General features: G+C 48.1%; 1 protein-coding gene across 13 annotated transcripts in view; it reads right to left on the bottom strand.

The window, feature by feature from the left end:
* Nucleotides 1-19,938, bottom strand: part of WDPCP (WD repeat containing planar cell polarity effector) — a 3,071,480-nt gene that overhangs the window by 1,995,972 nt on the left and 1,055,570 nt on the right. For all 13 annotated transcript variants that reach the window (XM_069608194.1, XM_069608204.1, XM_069608201.1 and 10 more), the window contains one exon: nucleotides 5,662-5,776. In XM_069608194.1, the coding sequence (XP_069464295.1) occupies nucleotides 5,662-5,776 (115 nt within the window). The remainder of the gene's footprint in view (nucleotides 1-5,661; nucleotides 5,777-19,938) is intronic.

Genomic DNA, 19,938 nt, shown 5'->3' with positions numbered 1-19,938 from the left:
TATACAGGAGCCCTCTGTGCTTTTCTTGAGGCACCTCCAGCAATTGCTCCTCTTGCTTGAGACAACATTATGACATCTTTTCTAGTATCCAATTGATTCTTGGGATTCTTTGTGCATATCCTACTTGGGCGTTCATACTTTTTTCTGGTATCTGCAGTTGTTTTATGCCGCGTATTGATGTAGATTGACTTGGTAAATTGTCAGTCCTAGTCTGTGATGCTGCTTTTGTGTGATGCCTAGCCACTGCCTCCTGGGTGTAAATGGGAGTTGATTTTGGGCAGCTTGATGGCTGATGTAGAATGGCTAAAATTGTATCTGCCTTGACCTATATTTCAGGAAGGCCCTGGATTAGGACTTGCTTCAGACAGTTCAAAAGCTCTGTCATGGATAAGGCATAGATTCTTATTGGCTCATTGAATGGTACCGTTATCAGTTATGCAGGACTCCTATCGATACTTTGGCTTAGTCAAACCACACTTTTTCCAGACAGTATGCTTACCGTCAATCTTGACACTTTGATTGCCCTAGATCAGAACAGGTGGTTAGAAAGATATAGTAGTTTTGATTCCAAGTGTATGGCCAGAAATCATGCCTTGTGAATGATAGAACGTGAAGTAGGATTCATGGACTTTATGGCATCACTAAATAGGTTCATAGTCTGATTTCCTTCTCATAGATTGGTGGGACAGTTCCACCCACTCCAGAGTTTTATTTTCCATGACTTTATCCAGTTATTATTATTAGTGTATTTATTGAGCGTGGGCATAGCAACGAAGCAATGGAGCACTTTACAAATCATAGGGGGAAGGACACAGCAAAGGAAAAAGAAGCAGTGCAGTGAAGCGTTTGTCGGAGTGCACATGCTTTGTGGTAACCATTTAGATCAGGGTAGCCAAACTCCTCTTTCTTTAGAAGGCTCTTTAGCTTGTCCAAGGACAGTTTTGCTATACCTGTATGGAACCATTAATATTCTTCTAGAATGTTCTCTGCTTGCTTATGATTGGCTTTTAGGCTTGTATAAACATACTTTTATTGAAAAATGTTAGATGAACATGTTCATTTATCTTGCTTAGAACCCAAGTTGCAAGGTTGAGGGGAGTCCCAAATCATGATATCCATTTATATGTATTCTGTACTTTGTTGAGGTCTGAGAAGGACAATGCATTATTTGAATTCCTGGCCATGAGATCCAGGTATGTGATCTGTTTGTAATCCTATTTCAGGGGTTGCAATCAAGGAGCAGGAGCTGCAAGTAGCTCTTTGGTGTCAGGATGTTCCTCTGACCAGGGTCTACTCATAATGACCCAGGAGCTACTAAACTCCAGCCTCATGAATCGTGTGCCTAAAAGATGGAAGGACTTTCTTTTTTTTGTCAAACTGTGGCATGCACCCAAAAATGCACATTCTGTGAACACCTCTGTCTATTGCGGTGTTGCTATGTATTGTACTCTATTACGGTTTAATTTGAATCTTCTGTCCCATGCCATGTTGCTTTACGTGTTCACATTTTAAATTGTTTCCCCTTTGATTTCTTTTACTTTTCTGTCAGTTCTTACTTCTGCTACCTCTCATTTAGTAACTACCTAATTTTGCTGCTACTTCATAACTCTGCCACTACAGCTATTACTGAATTAATCTGTTACTGTCCGTTTACTGTCACAGCATTTTTATCTCTGCTGTCACTTCTTTTTCTATGATCCGACCTTGCTTCTCTCTGTTGCTCCTGTAGAATGGGGGGCTAATACACAGAATGTAACAAATCTGACCCCCAAATGAGACTGTGTCCTGTACACACGGATGTTCATGCTTTACCTGGTTTCTGGAGTGTTTTTTTGTGTGCAAATCCTATGCACATTTGCAGACATAGGTTGTCAGATTGGTATACTTGTATGGCACCATTTGGCCTGGGAAGGTGCCAAACCTAGCTCCTGGTAGATGTTTCTGTCAAGTTAATCAGGATCTTCAGGCCCAACCCAGGAGCTTAATAGGTCCCAGCCCCCAGGAATATCAAACCCTGTATTTAAAAGGCCCTTGATTGCATTAGTCTTTTTTCCTGACAATTTTTCAAGGCAGGATTTCTGATTTGATTAAATCTATCATACAGCCAGATTACATGCCTAAGTGCCCCGTGTGTGGTACAGACCTGGAAACCCCAGAGCGCATCTCCCCTCCACAGACATCTTTTTAAGCAGACTTCAGTAAAGTTGGTGGGAACATACATCAAGCTGCTTGAGCGGACCAAACATTTAGGCTGGCAGCACTGTTGCACAAGACACTCATTTGCTGAAAATTGATCTCAGATTAGGTATATCTTTTGGAAACTAACGCCCACTTCAGTGTTACTGTGGAGCAAGTGGGCAACTCGCAAACCCACTCATGAGGACATATTAACACCCACTGCAGGTTGTGGTGAGGCACTTGCATGGGGAGAATTCTTACACCCCCATACAGCAGGGAGACTGAGGCACGAAACCAGGTAGCTGCTATGACAGCTGTGTGTAGCTTCTGGGTGGTGGCGCCCATTCTTAAACCCTCGGCCAGCAATCTCCACATAGTCATTGAATGCGACAACAAAGGGAAATTAAAACCAATGAGATAAATGACGATAGGGAAAACAAATGACAGAAAGGTGGAACTAGGTAGAGAGCCCAGACAAATCAAAGTGCTCTGAAAAAGTATAGAAATGGCACAACCAATCCCAAAGATAATTTGCATTGGGGGGACTAGTAATACAATATAAAAGTAGGCGGGGGGGGGGGTTATTAGGACGTCAGTCTTGCAGGGTAAGCAGGTGGAGGAGGATAGCAAAAAATATAACAAGAGATACTGAGCAGTGTGGCTGAGACCTTGAATAGAGGGCAAAATTATGGGAGGAGGAGCTTGATCACTGTCAAGATTCTGTTGGTCCCATAATGCAGATCTTGGCAATGGGCCTGAGAAAGCTTAAGCAGAGGAACAGATAGTGAGTCTTCTCGGGGCTAATGCCCAAGCGTGGTAGGAAGCCTGAGAGTGAGAAGCACATTTAGAGCACATTTGGAGCCTGTGAAAAGCTGAAGAGTATGAAGTTGCCCCTTGGCAGATGGGTCAGAATAACTTCAGTTTGGAAAGAAACTGAGGTGGGGGGAGGGGTGATGTTCCTGCTGTTAATTGTTTTGGGTATCCCCTACAGCAAGGGGAAATCATACTTTGATAGGTATTTGCCCTGGAGCAAGGTATTGACTGATAGGCGTGTTCTAAGTCTACTACCGTTGCTGAGCGACAGTAAAACTTCGTAAAGTCGAGAAACCATTAGCGAAAGAGACAAGAAAGCGTGCTTGGGACACTTTGTGACTGTGCCTAACCTGGAGATGCCCGAACGGGGCTATATTTCTGGAACTGTGTTTTATTTTGGGATCCTGGACTTGCAATACGACTATAGGTCCTCATAGAGCATATTCCAGTACTTCCACATCCATCATAACACAATTAGATAAAAATAATTCCCTCCTGCATCCCAGTAGACCTTGCTGGAGTTCGTCCAGCCTGTCCTCTCATACCAAAAAAGACAGTTGAACCTCATAGGACAAGCGTTTGGTTGGTCCTCACAGTGACACTTGAAGAGAGAATCACCAATATATTTTATGCATACTGCAGACCTTTCACCTTTTGATGTTCATTGTCATTCCTAAACATCAGAGACTGCCCTTATGGTGACGCTCAGAGTCTCCTACGCTGCAGAACAATGGAGACAATGTTCAACCTTGTTTGTCCTAGCAAATAATTGGATGCTGTGTCCGATTGTAAGCCGTTAGTGGTGAATACTTGAGCCTCTATACACATTTTTGAGGGATTTGTAAAGGGAATCACCAAGGTTCATCATTTTTATAATTTCTTAATGTAATTTCCAAGCTAAATTGTCAATTTCTTTTCCGCATCAAGCCTCAACAGAAAATGTTCTGTTTGCCTTCCAATACGATAGATGGTGTTTAAAACCTGACATACATTAGTTTCTTTTCCATGCATCAAACTGATAAAACCAGCTAGGCCTTTATGCATAATCTATATAAGTCACTGATGTGAGGTGTTCAGCCCAGATCTTGGTCGGAATGTTTGCAGCAAGACTTATTAGTTAAATACAGTGAAATGAGCCTCTACCAGGTTTTGGAAAGAAGATGGTGTTTTAGCCTTTGATTGACCATGGCAACACTTCCTCTGCGTCTGGCAGCTCCAGCTGCCTATAGCAATAACGCAGTGAGCTTCGTCAGCCTCTGTGCTGCCTTCCACAGCGAGCTCATCTCTAGCATTCCAACCCGCGTCCACACAACCTGCATTCCGCTGCAGTCTCTGTCTCTCACTCATATTCTGTTCAGCTGTGGGTGTTTTATACTTCCCGGCATTAGCTAACACTTTACAAAGACTAGAATGCATCATTTGCTTACCGCTTCTGGTCATCCTCATTTTCCACCCCTCTTCCTTGTCGCAGTATGGTTGGGAAAAAAACTATAGATAGCTAATTGGTTAAGTTGGGCCTTCTTAACAGAAGTATGACTAGCATATTTAGAGAAAAGGACATCACATAAGTATATTTTAGTAGTTTCAGATCTTTTTATTATAGTCTATTATGGGATGGATGGGTGCCTTTTCCTCCCGTTCACTATATAAAGTTCACTAATTCCAGAATGAAACATATTAGGAGTTTCAAAAGGGGAGACATAATTGTGGTTAGAGCATGTTGGAGGGGGTGGGGGGCAGTCAGTGCAAAAGGTGAATGTGTATACCATGTATCATCTGGTGATGTCCTTCAAGCCTCATGAGGGTTACCCGTTACCCCCCTTGTAGTCCTCCCCAGATAGTCTCTCCCGGAGCCGGGATCAGGTTGTTTCTGCCTTGACCTGGCCACCTGGGGAGAGACTTTCCCCAGGGAAGGAGTGATGATATCGCCAGATTCATCACAGTATAGATCCCAACTAAAAGTCAACAGGTAGATCACACTTTGCCAGCAAGAATGAGGACTTGGTCAGTAACAATAGGTGGTTATGAAGACACACTGCCCACTTTGGACCACAACTCAGAACACATTTCCTGGTCAAATCAAGGCATTCAGGATAAAAGCCTACTGGTGGAGGATATCAGACAACAAACTTAAATTCACTGAAAAAGCTATATTTGAATTTTTCTAGCATTTCATACAGGAGGATGCACCCCTCCCCTTGAATTACTTCATGGAGGCCCACCCAACACGGAAAAAAGGCACACAAAGCCGGTAACATTCTGCACATTTACTGAGGCACACCCGCCCTTTAAATTCAATATCCGTAATCAAATATATTATCTAAAGCAGCGTTAAGCCACTATGAACAATAATAAAAGGATGCAGTGTGGTTGCTAATATTTAATCACAGGTAAAACAACAAGCACGTTGCAGACATATTTCGAGGCATGCACATGAAAAGGTGTACACAAGCTTATGCAATGTTCTTATTTGACAAGTCTGAGAACTTTGATGTCAAAAATTGTTCTAAAAGTGTTCTTGGTCTCGGAGGGTTGTAACGCCGGCATTACAAGCAATTATGTGTTGTGTGTGCAAGTCCCCGGTGGCCATAATTAGTCTGCCTGTTGGCACACCATTTCTGCTGTGCTACTGTTAATCTAGGCAATTGATTTGCACATGGGTGTAATTACCATCACTGATAGTGTCTGAGAGGAGCTTCCCCACAAGGGTCCTGTCAATCAGCACTTTCTCCAGCTGCGGCCCAGAGAGGCTTAAGGACACCAGCACACCTGAACCAAAGAGAAGCTGAAAGCAGATAACAAGAAAAACAAAACATTAATATTCAGCAAGAGCCATTTTCTAAAACACCAGCTCCCCCATGCAGAGGTCTACTGGAACAGAATTATAACAACTGTGTTAACGGCGGTCAATAGATGATGCGAAGACTGGGCATGAAATGAACACAGCAAATTCACTGTACATTTAATTCGCAGAAGACGAGAATACGTCTGTCGGACATAGCGATTCAAATTATCTTTTTACTTTGACAGAAAAGGTTTCTCTTACAGATAACGATTTAACAATATGTCATTGAGCCCGGGTGCCCTGCTCTGAAATCGAGATCTCACAATAAGGGCAAGTATGCAAAGGAGATCAGCAGCATATCTGCCAGCTAGCCACTAATGAGTGGCAAGGTGGCAGGTACTGTGGCAGCATGCTAGTGGCACATGGAACCCTAAGAGCCATCGGGAGTCATTGCTACACCTGCGCTTATTGCCCCAGGCCTGATTTGCTTCCATCCTTCCAATGTTCCACCAGGGGTGGTGATAATCCGAAATGCATTTCCCATATCGGTACAAAGAAATCCCCAAATGGGCAAATAATACCTCACGAAGAGAGCATGTGATGATCTCATGATATTAGATCCCGGAGAATACGTTATAACACATACTGTAGGCGAGAGTGACATTTTAGCACATTACTCTTATCACCAAAACGGCAATTTTATTGACTCCTGTTGCCTATCGCGTGGCCACTAGGTCTCGCCATAACATGCACCACGGCTTGAAGGGCCTGGACTTGCATGTCCCGTCCATAGAGACCCCCAGTTTCGACAATACGGCACTAGTAGCTCTACAGGAAGAGAATGCTCATTTAAAAGTAGTGCAATACATTGACCTAAGAACTTCATTTTAGTAATTCTAGTGAACATTTTCTCATAGGTCACTGACATTAATCTTCAAACTCTAATAGAAGTGCATTAAAAATATGCAGAGAGATTACACATGGGTATATCAAGTGGGAGACGGGGCAAATCGCTAGAGTTCTGTTGTCCTTACCAGTACAACCTGCTGGTTGTGTCCGTGGTTAAGATGTTAAATGATATTTCATACAACTTTTCACAAGAATATGCGTTTTGTAGCCCATAACAGTTCACAGAAGAAAGCCTAAATTGGTCATTTTATTTTGTACTCCGTTTAGAAACAGTAGCGTGGATTTCAAACAAATGTGCTTTAATTGCCCCTTTTCAAGGGGTGTGTTAACACCTCTACAGTGGTTATGAAGCCCTTACAAGCAGATCGCGGTATGGTCACTATGTGCCAGGATCCCTCTACTAGACTCTAATAGCTGACAAAAGCCTATAGGCTTCTTCCATGCCTGGCTGCACTCTGGATAAGATGTACAATCTGAGCCAATGAACACTTACGATGGTACGTTATTCTAAACCGCCTACTAATAAAAATACATTCTTACCATGACTCTGTGGACGTGGTAGCCCAACCTGCCACCTGGAGCTGGCCCAGGAGATCGTCCTTCAATCGGTTAGACTGCCGAGTTTCATCCTTTCCCCAGAGATGAACAATGCTGCTCTTTTTGAACCCCGTTTTCCATTTGTTGTTTTCAAATGTCTTTTCGTAGCATCCAATGCTTGTATGTTGTGGAGGGGGAGCAGGGGCTTAAGATCAGTGTGTGGGCTAACCACAGAGGCCAGGTGCGGGGGCATTGACACGGCAATAAATGATGCTCATCAATGGCCTTGCTCCTCCCCCGTTTCCCTGCTTGTGTACTGAGCATCGTCAATCTAGATCTTTTGTTTATTTTGTTCGCAGCAAGTCGGTTTACAAACAGCGCATAGTCCGATAAAACAGTGTGTTTTAATTCTAAGTCATTTTACAAGTGGTAATACTTTTAAAAATGTCTAGCGCTGGCAGAGGCAATCAACATGCTGATGGGATATATTTGTCTTCAAAGTGATCGTTTGTACAACGGTTCATATTATTTCGTTTTCGTGGTAGGCCATTTAGCCATAGCAATTCACCTTAAAGCACGGATGGTGAGGTTTGAACCCAACTCAAAGGGATGCTCCGTTTTTCAAAGTTGGGTGTCTGATCCCCTACACTACAGATAGTGTGGTTACGGAGCACGTGCAAGCACTTAGAAGCTGAAGTACATCTCTATGCACCCATCAACACATTGAGATGGCACGGAGTGTCTAACCTGCAGGACAGTATGCATCTTTCACACGAGCAGTGCAGTCTTCATCAATGCCACAGAGTGGAGAGCCAGGAGCAACAAGGTTAGTTTGCGTTTAGGCTTATTGGAAAAAGGGAGAAAATAATACAAACTTGGGAAGTAGCTTGACAAGACACAGGGTATGATAACGTGGCGAAAGGATAGACCGTGTGCGGGCTGATATCATAAATGTAGGGGAAAAGTGGTACACTATTCTCAAACAGCTACCCCCAGTCAGGGGAATAGCAGCCTTCCTACCTTATGGGTGTGAGGAATTCGACCATCCACACGGTGGGTGTGCGCTCGCCAGTTTTTTAAAACATTTTTTAAAAGAAATTGAATGATGGTAGATCAATTTCCGGAAAATATGTGGGGCTAATCCGCACACATAGACCTGTGTACTCTGGGTGAACACAGCCTACAGGCGCAGTCCCCCTGTCATTTTTAGTTGGCATATGACAGCCAAGAGTACATACACCATGTCATCTCAGAAGGGGGGAGGGCAAAACGTTCCTCCTGTCATGGTCAGCCTAATTAACTATTAAAGGCTCCATGGACCCACCCTGCAGAACGGTGGCAACGATTAACATAATTAGCATACTAACAGATTATACTTCAACCAGGCCCACATGGAGCCTGGCTGCAGAGGACAAAGGGGACAGGAAACCCCAACAAACTTTGATATGCACTGTGTCAACCTGAAGCCAGCTCCCGCCCTTAGTATCAATGGACAGTGAAAGGTCATGTCTGGGACTGCGTGTTTACAGTAGTCATCCCCGGACTGGGACCCAATTCAAAAGGTACGAGAATGTGGATTGACTGAGACAAAGTCTGTTCTCGCCGCAGCTTCAAGGGAGACATGCTGCTTCAGGAACCACAGAGAGCTCCATTAACTAGAGAGACCCTTTGATCCACAACAGACAGGAAGATGGGTGCGACTTAGTATTACACATTTTCACTCCTTTACCTTTTCTGTTGCAAAGCACTCTGGTTATGACCTCATGCATAGAGGAGGTTGTTGGTGGGGACCCACGATTGGTTCATTAAGGTAGGCTTAGCCTACACCAATCCCTGTGGTCCTTTTGGCTTTAAAAGAGGGTCGAGCATTCTCTTTAGGGCAGATCATCTGAAGACTTTGCAAGGGCTAACAAGAAGAACCCAGCACTGGACCCTGGCTGAAGGTACAGTCTGCCTTAGATCCTCCGCCAGTGAAGGAAGGCCAGAACAACTAAAAGGGAAGCAAGATCCCTCCCCTAAACATCTCACAGGGAACAGAGGGAGATACAGTATCCAGAAGACCTTCCAACAGCTCATGAACCGGTACCCAGCTAGCAAGCTTCCTAGGTGGGAAGAGCCAGAGAGTCTCTGAACCAAAACAAGGACAAGGCAGATGCCTACACCACTCTCCTCAGTTTTGGGCCAATCCGCCTTAAAGGATGACAATTCCATTGTTGAAGCTAGGAGGAGTGCATCGACAAGCATCTACGGACATCTGCCTTAAAGGACATTTTTCAAGGCAGTCGATCCACTCAAGCTGCAATGGACTACACTGCTGACTGTTACACTGCAGTCGCTAAAGCAGTCTCAGACACCTCGACCAGGTGCTTTAGAACTGCCGACCAGCACTGAGACGATTCCTGACCCAAGCCGCCGTGTAGGCCAGCCTGCAGCCATCATCCATCCAGCCTCACTCACTCACCGAACTGCCTACCCCGCCTGATACCCACAGCTGTCTCCTGTCTTGAACTCAGTTGCCAGTGCTCCAGGTAAGATTTTGAGGTGGGAGTATTTTACTCCCTACTTTTAAAATGTGAGAGTAAATGTGATTTCAAGAGAGTAAAAATGACTTTTCTCCTTTGCAAGAAAGTAAAATGTATGTGACATCCAGCCGACGTATGCAAAAACCCTTGTCCCGGGAGGATAGCTCAGCGGCAACGTGCGCGCCTTGGAAGCAAGACGACACGAAGCAACACAGGTTTGATCCCCAGGTCCGCACTTAGAAACCTCTGGGTGTTTAAGTGCAATATAAATAACACAACTAAGACAAAAGAAACAATTACGCAATTAAAAAAAAAAAACAATTCGTGTAACAGCGCCTCGATGCCCGTGAGCTGTGTGAGCGCTTTAAAAATGCTATAAATAAATAAAAATTACCATGCAGCAGCTTTCTGCATTGCGACAGAATACGCCTTTCATTATTTCTCTAAGGTCTGGCTATTTGAGATCTCCTGTATATATTTAAATGTTGAAAAGACAAAAACCTAGCCAATTACATAGTAATGCAAACATGAATTGTATTGTGTGTTTTGAGGTTCGATAGCAGAATTGTCTTTCAATGTTTAATGAAGGTCCTCATTTCCTGGAACTATTACTACCAATGTTATGCCAATGTTATGATACAACAGTGCAGAAAGGCAAGAACTCAATGCTAAATTTTAAACCTAATCTCATGGTCAAATTGCTATTTATATAGCGCTTTTGGCAAATCGCTATACATAGAACATATTTATCACAATTATCACCCAACCGAAGTTGGTACTTCTTTATCAACCTCAAAAGGAGGAAAGGCTGAGTTGGCCCTGCAGGGATTCAAATCTGCAACCTACAGATCACGCACAGATAGCGGCAACGAGCACTCAACCGGCTGAGCTATCTTACTGGCTAACATCCTTCAGAGGTCGGTAAACTGAGTATCGACTGAGGTATAATAATCACAGTGCCTAGAAGTTGGAAGAACCAGGCTTGAAATGCTACATAAAGTTAAATACCAATCTGGATTTTCACAGGGACAGGTTTTGCAAAGTTTCTATTTGATTACAAATGTAACTTTAATTTGTTTGTTTTTGAACAGCGCTTTCCTGGAGAGTCAGGTTTTGGATGTTTCAATTTTAATCTTAAGGATAACACACCTGTGATTACTGTAATGACAATCACTCACATTCCAGCAAAGACTCTGTGCCACTGACCATTTATAGTAATGAACCACATTGGCTGCAAGGTTGAATGGATGTAAATGAGACCATGCATACTCGTAATTTTACACACTGTTTTTATAATTGGAGTGTAAATTAAATTATAAGGTGTCATAATGATCTGCCTCCGCATGATTATGCACACAGCACAGGAACTCTGAAAAATCAAATTGAGCAATGCTGGTTTGCTTTCACTGGAAAAAAAAATATGCTACAAAAGAGTAATTCCTCAATTGCAACTTAGTTTTCCATCTTATTAATAATACAATCCTAAAATGCTTGGAAAATAAATATGTACAGTGCTTCTGTTTGCTCCATGAGCATCTAGACACCACACAGCAGAAGCTGAACAGAAAGAAACCATTCCTTTTATCATGGTGTGCAGTTTCTTTTGTCGTATTTGCAACATTTTCATGCATAAAAAGGCCTCGTCGACTGACCCTTATCTGGAGGTCTGTCTGTCGCAGGAGCTGCAAAGCGCCCTGAAACCGACTTTACACTGTTGAGCACCAAGGAATTCTGCAAGCACAAGGTACATTGGGGTTCTGTCCCCCTGGTCCTTCTCTGAAGGCTGCTAGTGATATTTGTACAACCCATTGCTCCCTTTGCGTTGAACCCAAGTATCATTGAACTATTATGATTAATTACCATAACGACTACCCTCCTGTCAGCATCCAGAGTGCACCCCTTTTCCTTCTATGAAACGGTCTGTCCTCAGCATTCCTAAACAGGGTGGGTTGTATTTCATAGTGCGCTTGAACCGTTTGTTGTGATAATAATAAAGTAGTAATTTGTGTACAAACTTGACTGGACAGTCCCTTTTATAGTCACTTTTATTATTGGGTATTAATTGTATTTTTGCAATGTCGCAACTAACCAACGATCGACAACCTTGTGGCGATAAGCCTCCCGTTCCGGCCACGTTACCAAAACTGGAGAAGGAGGTTTAATTGACTTGTGTTTCCAATCCGCTCGGATCCCTTCTGGTGTACAAGAGGTGTGGGGCTGATTGATCGTTTAGAAACTAATCTTCCTCCGTGGACCAGTGATGACCAGAAGTTTATTAGTCACATTGGTGGCAGGCGTTCAGATCTAGTTGGAGCCTTGCGCACAGATTAGTCATCCAGCGATAAAAGTACTGTTGCAGGTACCGTTTAGACACTGCTAGATATTGTTAAATAATCATGGATCTTGATATAGAAACTGTGAAATGCATGACCAAGAATGTCCTGCGCGTCCAATGTCAAGAGAGGCAACTTCCCCACAGCACTAAGGTAAATAAACCTGAGTTGCAGACCAGCCCCCAAGCCTGGGTAGAAGCCAGAACGGTTGAGGAGAAGACCCCAGGGGACGGACTGGACCCTGTGGATAGTGGAAGATGACAAGGAAAATAGCATGGGCAGTGTTTCTCGCCAACCATCCCACCGGGGTGGGGAGGGCAAGCGTGGTTTCTCAACACACTAGAGTGTCAGTGAGGTCAGGGGCTACTGTGGCATCCGCAGGTCCCAGGCCACAGCAAGTTCTTTATGTGGCCCTGTAATTGGTCTGGCTGTTATTGAGGTAACAGCTAGAAAGCTCCTGCTAGAGGAGAGGAGACTAGTGCTAGAGGAACTGAACAGGGGCAATATTACCATAGACATGCACAAGCTGGGGTCCCAAGAGAAGGAGGAGGCAAACAGATCCACCTCTGGTTTAAGGCACTAGCGCTGCTTTCGCTAGAGTGCCTGGGATAAGCCCCAGTGGCACATCCCCAAAGAACCAATGAAGGTTTATGAAGTGGGGAAGGATATTTTTGACTGGTTTGAAGTGCTTGATCTTGCAATTAAGCTACAGTAGGTGGATGAGGTACAGTGGGGTGCAGCCCTGATGAGTTGCTTACAAACACCAGGGACTGATGCAATTCTTCTGTTAACTCCTGAGGAAAGGCCCGTTTATGAGAGCATGAAGGCGGCCCTCCTCAGGAAGTTCTGTAAAACCCCAGAACAGTATCTCAAGAGCTTCAGAGAACATGGAAAGAAAAGTAGGCAGACATTTGAAGGGTTCACATACTTGTCGGTGAAATATCTGAGCAGGTGGGCTTCTGGTAACAAAGTTGACACATTTAAAGGGATGTACAATTTGATTGCGTGTGAGCATGCATTGAAGGATTGTGAGGTTGACCCACACCAGCATCTTGTGACTATTACAGACCCGAGGGAGCTTGCAAAGGCTGCGGACAGGCTTGTAAGTACTTGAGTTCAGAAAAAGGCTCAGGCGAGCACATCTAAACCAGAAGAGTAATCTCGGGACAAAAAAGTTAACAAGGAGGGCAAGGACAAAGGTCTAACCCACTCCTCTTTGACATCAGGTACCCAAAAGACTGAAGGCACTCCCCAAAACTTTAGTTGAACCGTATACACCGAAAAGAAGAGCACCCCTAACACTGGGAATCCTACGTTCTCACCACCCAAAGGTTGCTTGGTGTGTAAGGAGTGGATCTAGGAAAGGGGATCCTGCTTGCAAGGGCTTACCCAAGCAAGTCGTAGTGAATGTTGGACTTGTGGAAGAGGCCATCATTAGTATGGGCCTACTAGAGGAGGACTTCCCACTAGGCCAAGGAGTGGCCGAATGTGGTTTGGTTACAATGAGTGGGAATCATACCGGGTCTCCAGAAGAGATCCCAGTTCCCAATAATACTCAACTCTATCTCAAACATGTGTCTATCAATGGACACAGAACTCCTGTGGGCCGAGACCCTGCAGCCAGCCTCACTGCTGTCATGCGGCAGTGGGTACAGCCAGGCCAGTATATCGATGGGCCTGATTGTAGCATCAGTGGGTTTGACAGAAAGAGTAAGTGCGCCTTGGCGATAGTAGAGTTCAGCTGGCATGGTGAAATGACCCTGTGCCGTGTAACACTGAAAGATTCCATTCTAGTCCAATGTCTGTTGGGTAATGATCTTTCTGACCCTGATAGTCGCAGTGACTATGATATCGAGGTCCCAAGAGGCTGTCAGATTGAAGACTCTTGGAGCCTTAGGGCCTGGAGTGCTTCCAGGGGGCTTGTTGGAGGGACCTGTGTGGCCTGTAGCCCCTAGTCCAGTTCCACAGACTGCTGAGCCGTCTACTTCTGAGGGAGAGGGGCCAGTAGCTGCTGAGGACCCTACTTTGGTAGCAGGGGACTCAGTGACTTCACAGTGGCCTGGCACAGTACAGGAAGCGGATGTGGAGGACCAGGTGCGCTCAGATCTGAAGGGCCAGCCCAAGCTGGTTGAGTTTGCATCAGCTGGGGCCCAGATCAGACTGACTTCTTTAAAGCCCAGAAAGTGGGCCACTCTGGCGGGCCTGTGGAAGCAGGCAGAGGAGCCACCCAAGGGTGAGGCCCCTGGCCTGTTCAAAGTGTACTGGGAGGATGGACTCCTGTACAGTGAGCTGTGAGAAACCTAAGGGTATTCTCACTCCTGCTTCCCCTAGATCTGTTGGAATGGTTCCCTGGTATGCCAGAGGTCATCTGGGGGTCTGTCTGACTCCGAAGGGCCCACAACCCTTCCCCAGAATAAACCGAAGACTCAGCCAACGGCAAGTTAGTACTGTGGTTTATTACAAAAAAAAAACAACAGGGATCATGCAAGACAATCAGGATGGAACAAGTTACTTACCTGTAACTGTTCTTCTCCAGCATGGGTCTGGCATGGATTCACATGCTCATGAATATTCCCTGTCGTCAGGCTGGGAATCCTCGGTAAAGAAAATAATCAGTATCAGTTTCGTTTCTGATCTGTATTTCTTAGTAGTAACAAATCACTGATCTCTGGGTCATACTGCCCCCAGCCAATGACTGCCTTCTCCCTAAGCCCCTCCCCTGGCAGCCATCCTCAGATTTGGTAGCATGTAAAGTGGTAGTATGACCAAGTGAAGAGCCACAGAGGGGAAAGAGGGAGGGTTCGCATGTGAATCCATGCCAGACCCCATGCTGGAGAACAACAGTTACAGGTAAGTAACTTGTTCATTCTCAAGCATGGGGTCTGGCATGGATTCACATGCTCATGAATATAAGAATACATAGCAGTACACACATGCAGAACCACGTGCGGTGGCAAAGGCTCAACATTAAGCATTATATAAACTCAACATTAAGCAACTCTTACCTCCTCACCAGGCCCACCTTCAGGCGAACAGGTTGCGCAGCACTGCTTGGCCGCCCCTGGACTCCTCCCTGGAATCCCAGTCAACGCAGTAAAATCTTGTGAAGGTGTGCGTCGACCTCCACGTAGCAGCCCTGCACATGTCCAGCAGGGGCACACCAGACAAGAACGCTGTACTAGCAGCGATCGCTCTGGTCGTAAGGGCTCTTGGACGGCCAGGCAACGGTCGATTAACCAACCGATGACAGAGCATGATGCAGCCGGAGAGCCATCTAGAAATGGAAGCCTTCGAGAGAGCCTTCCCATGGTTCACAGGTCCAAAGTTCACAAACAGCTGTGATGTCTTCCGAAAACTCTTCGTTCGGTCCACGTAGAACTTAAGCGCTCTAGCTACATCCAGCGAGTGCAAAGTCCTCTCAGCCGGCGACTAAGGCGACGGAAAGAAAACTGGCCACACCAAGGGCTCGTTAAGATGGAAGTCCGATGCCACCTTGGGCATGAAGGAGGGGTGCGTCCTCAGCACCACCCTCGTATCGTGAAAAGTCAAGTATGGAGGCTTGCAGGATAGGGCCTGAATCTCTCCCACGCGTCGTGCGGAGGTGATGGCCACAAGGAACGCTGTCTTCCATGACAAGAACTTCAACGGAGCCGAAGCAAAGACTCGAATGGCGTCCCCATGAGCCTGGTCAGCACCACGTTGAGCTCCCACGCCGGGGCTGGAGCCTTCACCGGCGGGAACGATTGGAACAGTCCCTTCATAAATTCCTTCACCAGTCGATGAGACCACAAGGACGGCCGTCCTGTAGTTCTGGTGTATCGGGAGATCGCTGCCAGATGTATCTTGATGGAAGCGTGAGCTAGTCCCGCTTTGGCCAGCGACAGTAGGTATGGTAGCAGTTGAGGTGCCGTAATCCGTAGAAGCTTGATCTTCTGTGTACGGCACCAGACAGAGAACCTCTTCCACTTATGTCCATAGCACTTGAGAGTTGAGGACGCCCTGGCCTTTGCAAGAACCTCTCTGCAGTCAGCCGGGATATCGTACCCTCCAAACTCTAGTGCTGCAGGAGCCAGGCCTGTAAGTTCAGCGACTCCGGGTCGTGATGAAGAATGGCGCCTCCCTCTCTGGAGAGAAAATCTGCGTCTGTCGACAGCTTGACTGGTGGGGACGCTGAGAGGTCCAGAAGGTCCGGGAACCAGATCTGTCTCGGCCACGCCGGTGCGACGAGGATCATCCTGCACCGGGACCTCTTGAGTTGGTTGATGAGTCGGAGCAGCAACGGCAACGGAGGGAACGCATACAGGAACAGGCCGTCCCAGGGGAACGAGAAAGCATCGCCCATGCTCCTCGGCTGGGGAACCTGCTGGTGAACCTCTGGCACTTGGAGTTCGTCGCCGTCGCGGAATGGTCGATCTGGGGTTTGCCCCATCGTTGGAAGAGACGATCCACTTGATCCTGGCATAGTTACCACTCGTGGCACGAGCGCAGCTCCCTGCTGAGTGAGTCGGCAATGGTGTTTTTTATTCCTGCCAGATGGAAGGGAACCAGAAAAATCCCCTGGGTGACGGCCCAGTGCCACAGATCCTGGGCCTCCTTGGATAGGGCTGGGGATCTGGTGCCTCCCCGCTTCCGGATGTAGAACATCGTGGTGGTGTTGTCGGTGAGGATCCTCACGACCTTGCCCTTGAGGGACGGGAGGAACGACTTGAGCGCCCAGAACATGGCCCAGAGCTCCAAGATGTTGATGTGGAGAGACCTCTCCTCCGGGAGCCAAAGGCCTCTTACATGGAGATCTCCGGTGTGCGCACCCCATCCCTCCACGGAGGCGTCCGTCGTCACCGTCTCCTGATGTGCTGGGGTCTGAAAGTCTGTGCCCGCCGTGAAGTGCGCACGGGTGTCCCACCACTGAATCGCCCGACGGAAAACCTTGTTGAGCGGGATCTTGTCTTCGAAGCTGCCCGCTGCTTGCATCCAGCGGGCGTCGAGGAACTCCTGTAGAGGACGCATCCGTAGTCTGCACAGACGCACTAGGTAGATGCATGAGGACATCATTCCGAGGAGGGACTTGATGGATCTCACCCTGGCCACGTCCTGGGCTAGCAGTCGCTGCACCTTGCCTAAGATGGCCTTCGTCGTTTCCTCCGACGGAGACGCCAATCGCTCCACTGTATCGAGCTTTGCTCCCAGAAACAGTGCCACCTGCGACGGAACCAAATGGGATTTCGGGTAGTTGATGGAGAATCCCAGCTCCGTGAGTAAGCGGACGGTCTTCGCCGTGTGATCGACGGCGAGTTCTCTTGTCCTTGCACAGATGAGCCAGTCGTCCAGGTAGGGGTAGACGTGGATCCCCTGCAGGCGCAGCCGCGCCGCCACTAGTGCTGGGCACTTGGTGAACACCCTGGGTGCCGACTTCAATCCGAACGGCAGAGCTCTTAATTGGTAGTGGCGTCCGTGGACTACGAATCTGAGGAACCTTCGGTGTCTTTTTAGGATGGGGATGTGGAAGTAAGCATCCTCCAAATCCAACGACGAAGTCGCCCTCCTCCAGCTGTCCCAGCACATGCTGCAGGGTGACCATCCTGAACTTCTGTGCTTTGATGTATTTGTTCAACCGACGTAGGTCCAGGATGGGGCGCCAATCGCCTGTCTACTTTCTGCGAGGAAGTATCTTGAGTATACTTCGGAGCCCCGGAGCCTCTTGGGGAAGGACTCGATGGCACCTTTCTTGAGCATCGCCTTTACCTCCAACAGCAGTTGAGGGATGTGATTTTCTTTCCTGGCCACGGGAGGAATACAGGGACACTTCTTTTGGAATTCGAGAGTGTGCCCGTGGGCCAGGGCATCCAGCACCCAACGGTCGGTGGAGATGGACTCCCACACGCTGACGAACTTCGCCAGCCGGCCTCCCACCGGGGTGCTTCGGTGGGGGCCCAACGCTACGGCCGGTTCAATCTTGCTTGGAGACGGCCTTGCCTCCTTGACGGAACGCCGAGATCCTCCTTGCTTGCCGTGACCTCTGTAGGCCTCCTGGGACGAGGAGTGGGCCGCCTGGCGGTACGTAGAGGAGCCCCCGCTTCCCTTGGAGGCCCCCTGTCTGCCTCCGGCGCTCGGAAAGGGCCGTCGTTGCTGAAGGACTCCCAGGGCTCGGGCCGTCTCTGTGTTGGCCTTGATGGCCTGCAGCGACTCATCCACCGTTTTCCCAAACAGGTTGTTGCCGTCGAACGTCATGTCCAACACCCTGGTCTGCAAGTCCTGACGGAAGTCTGTCGCCTTGAACCAGCCTCGTCGTCGAAGGCAAACACTGTTGCCTAACTGGCGAAACCCGGTGTCGGCAATGTCCATTGCCACCGTTATGGCGTGGTCCGACGCCACCTCACCTTCCTGCAGAATCTCTCTCCGCCCTCTTGTCGTCTGGTAGGAAGTCCAGTAGGGGAGCTATCTTGTACCATAGCTCCCTGTCGTAACGGGCCACAATTGCTAAGGCGTTGGCCGCCTTAATTGTTGTTGCCGCCGACGAGATTACCCGTCGCCCCATGGCGTCCAATTTCTTTCCCTCGCCGTCAGGTGGGGAAGTAGAGGTTGAAACTATCGCCCTCGCCGCCTTCTTCTTGGCCGCCGCTGAGACAACCGAATCCGGCGTCGGCTGAGCCCTGAGGCACAAGGGGGCGGCGTCAGGGACCCGGTACTTCTTCTCGTACCTGTCCCTCTTGGTAGGCGTCGTGGACGGGTTCTTCAGGATCGCAAGGTACCGCGAGGACCGTCTTTCTCTTGGCCTCTCACCATTGATAGAGGAAACCTTCCTTCTTCTGTTCCTCGGGGCAGAGCTAGAAGAGCTCGGATGCTCTGGCGATCATGAAAGGAGCCAATTTTGTCGGGTGGGGAAGCCAGAGGGAGTGGTGATGGAGGGTCCGTCCCATCGTCACCACCGTCGTCATCCGTCCCAGTCGTCGTATCCGTGTCATCCCTGGGATCCGGCGAGGGGGATGAAGGCTCCACGGGCCATGAGGGCATGAAGGGCGGGGGTGGGATGAACTCTCCTCCGCTTGCTCGGAGGGCTTCCCGACGGGCCCCGTTCTGGTTCGTCCGCTGGGGTTCGTGGTAATCTCGTCCTTATCTCTGTGCATAAGGTTTGGATTGCCATCAAAATGGCCGCCGAGTTGCCCTGAGGCTCAGCAACAGCTGCGACGGGAGGGACTGCCGCTCCTCCACTTGGGCCTCATCGGCGCCACCGTCGCTTTGTTCGACCACCTCTTTGGGATCTCTCCCGTGGGATCGTACCTTCTCGAACCTCTCATTGAGGTTCTTCACGGCTTCCACCAGCTCCTCCTCAGAGGCTGAATCCGTGTCCGTAATGGCCACTGCCCCCCTCTTTTTCCACCGGGATCTTCATGGGGGTCTTGTCGATGGGCTGGAAAGAGAATTCCCTCCGCGGTGTAAGGGAAACTCTGGGCCCCGAGGTCGCCTCCACTGGTGTAGCCTCCACAGGCTTCGCCAGGGCCGCCGCAACTCCCTCGATAGAGGCCTTAGCCGGGTTAATCAAGGCCTTCACCACCTTGGGCGCGCCTGAGGCCTTCACCTTGGGGGGAGGGTCACCGCCTCCCTCCCCCTCAGCTGAATCCTTCAAGATCGACCGGGGCCTCTCCAGAAGCTTACCCGGGTTCTCAGATTTCCTCTTCCCCGAACCAGAGCGTTGGCTCGTGGTTGATGGTGCCGGGGAAGGCGCGCCCTGCCTGGCAGCCAAAGAGCCTGACCGTTCGGCGCTCCCGGTGCCACAGACTCGCGGTGCTTAGCCTTCTGTTGGGCCCCCGTCGCTAAGGACACAGGGCTTAGAAGACGGCTCTGACCTTTTCTTCTTCTCACC

Source organism: Ambystoma mexicanum, chromosome 4q, assembly GCF_040938575.1.
Source record: "Ambystoma mexicanum isolate Mex_15411 chromosome 4q, UKY_AmexF1_1, whole genome shotgun sequence".
NCBI classification, from domain to species: Eukaryota; Metazoa; Chordata; class Amphibia; order Caudata; family Ambystomatidae; genus Ambystoma; species Ambystoma mexicanum.
This window is presented reverse-complemented; position numbering and strand designations above follow the sequence as displayed.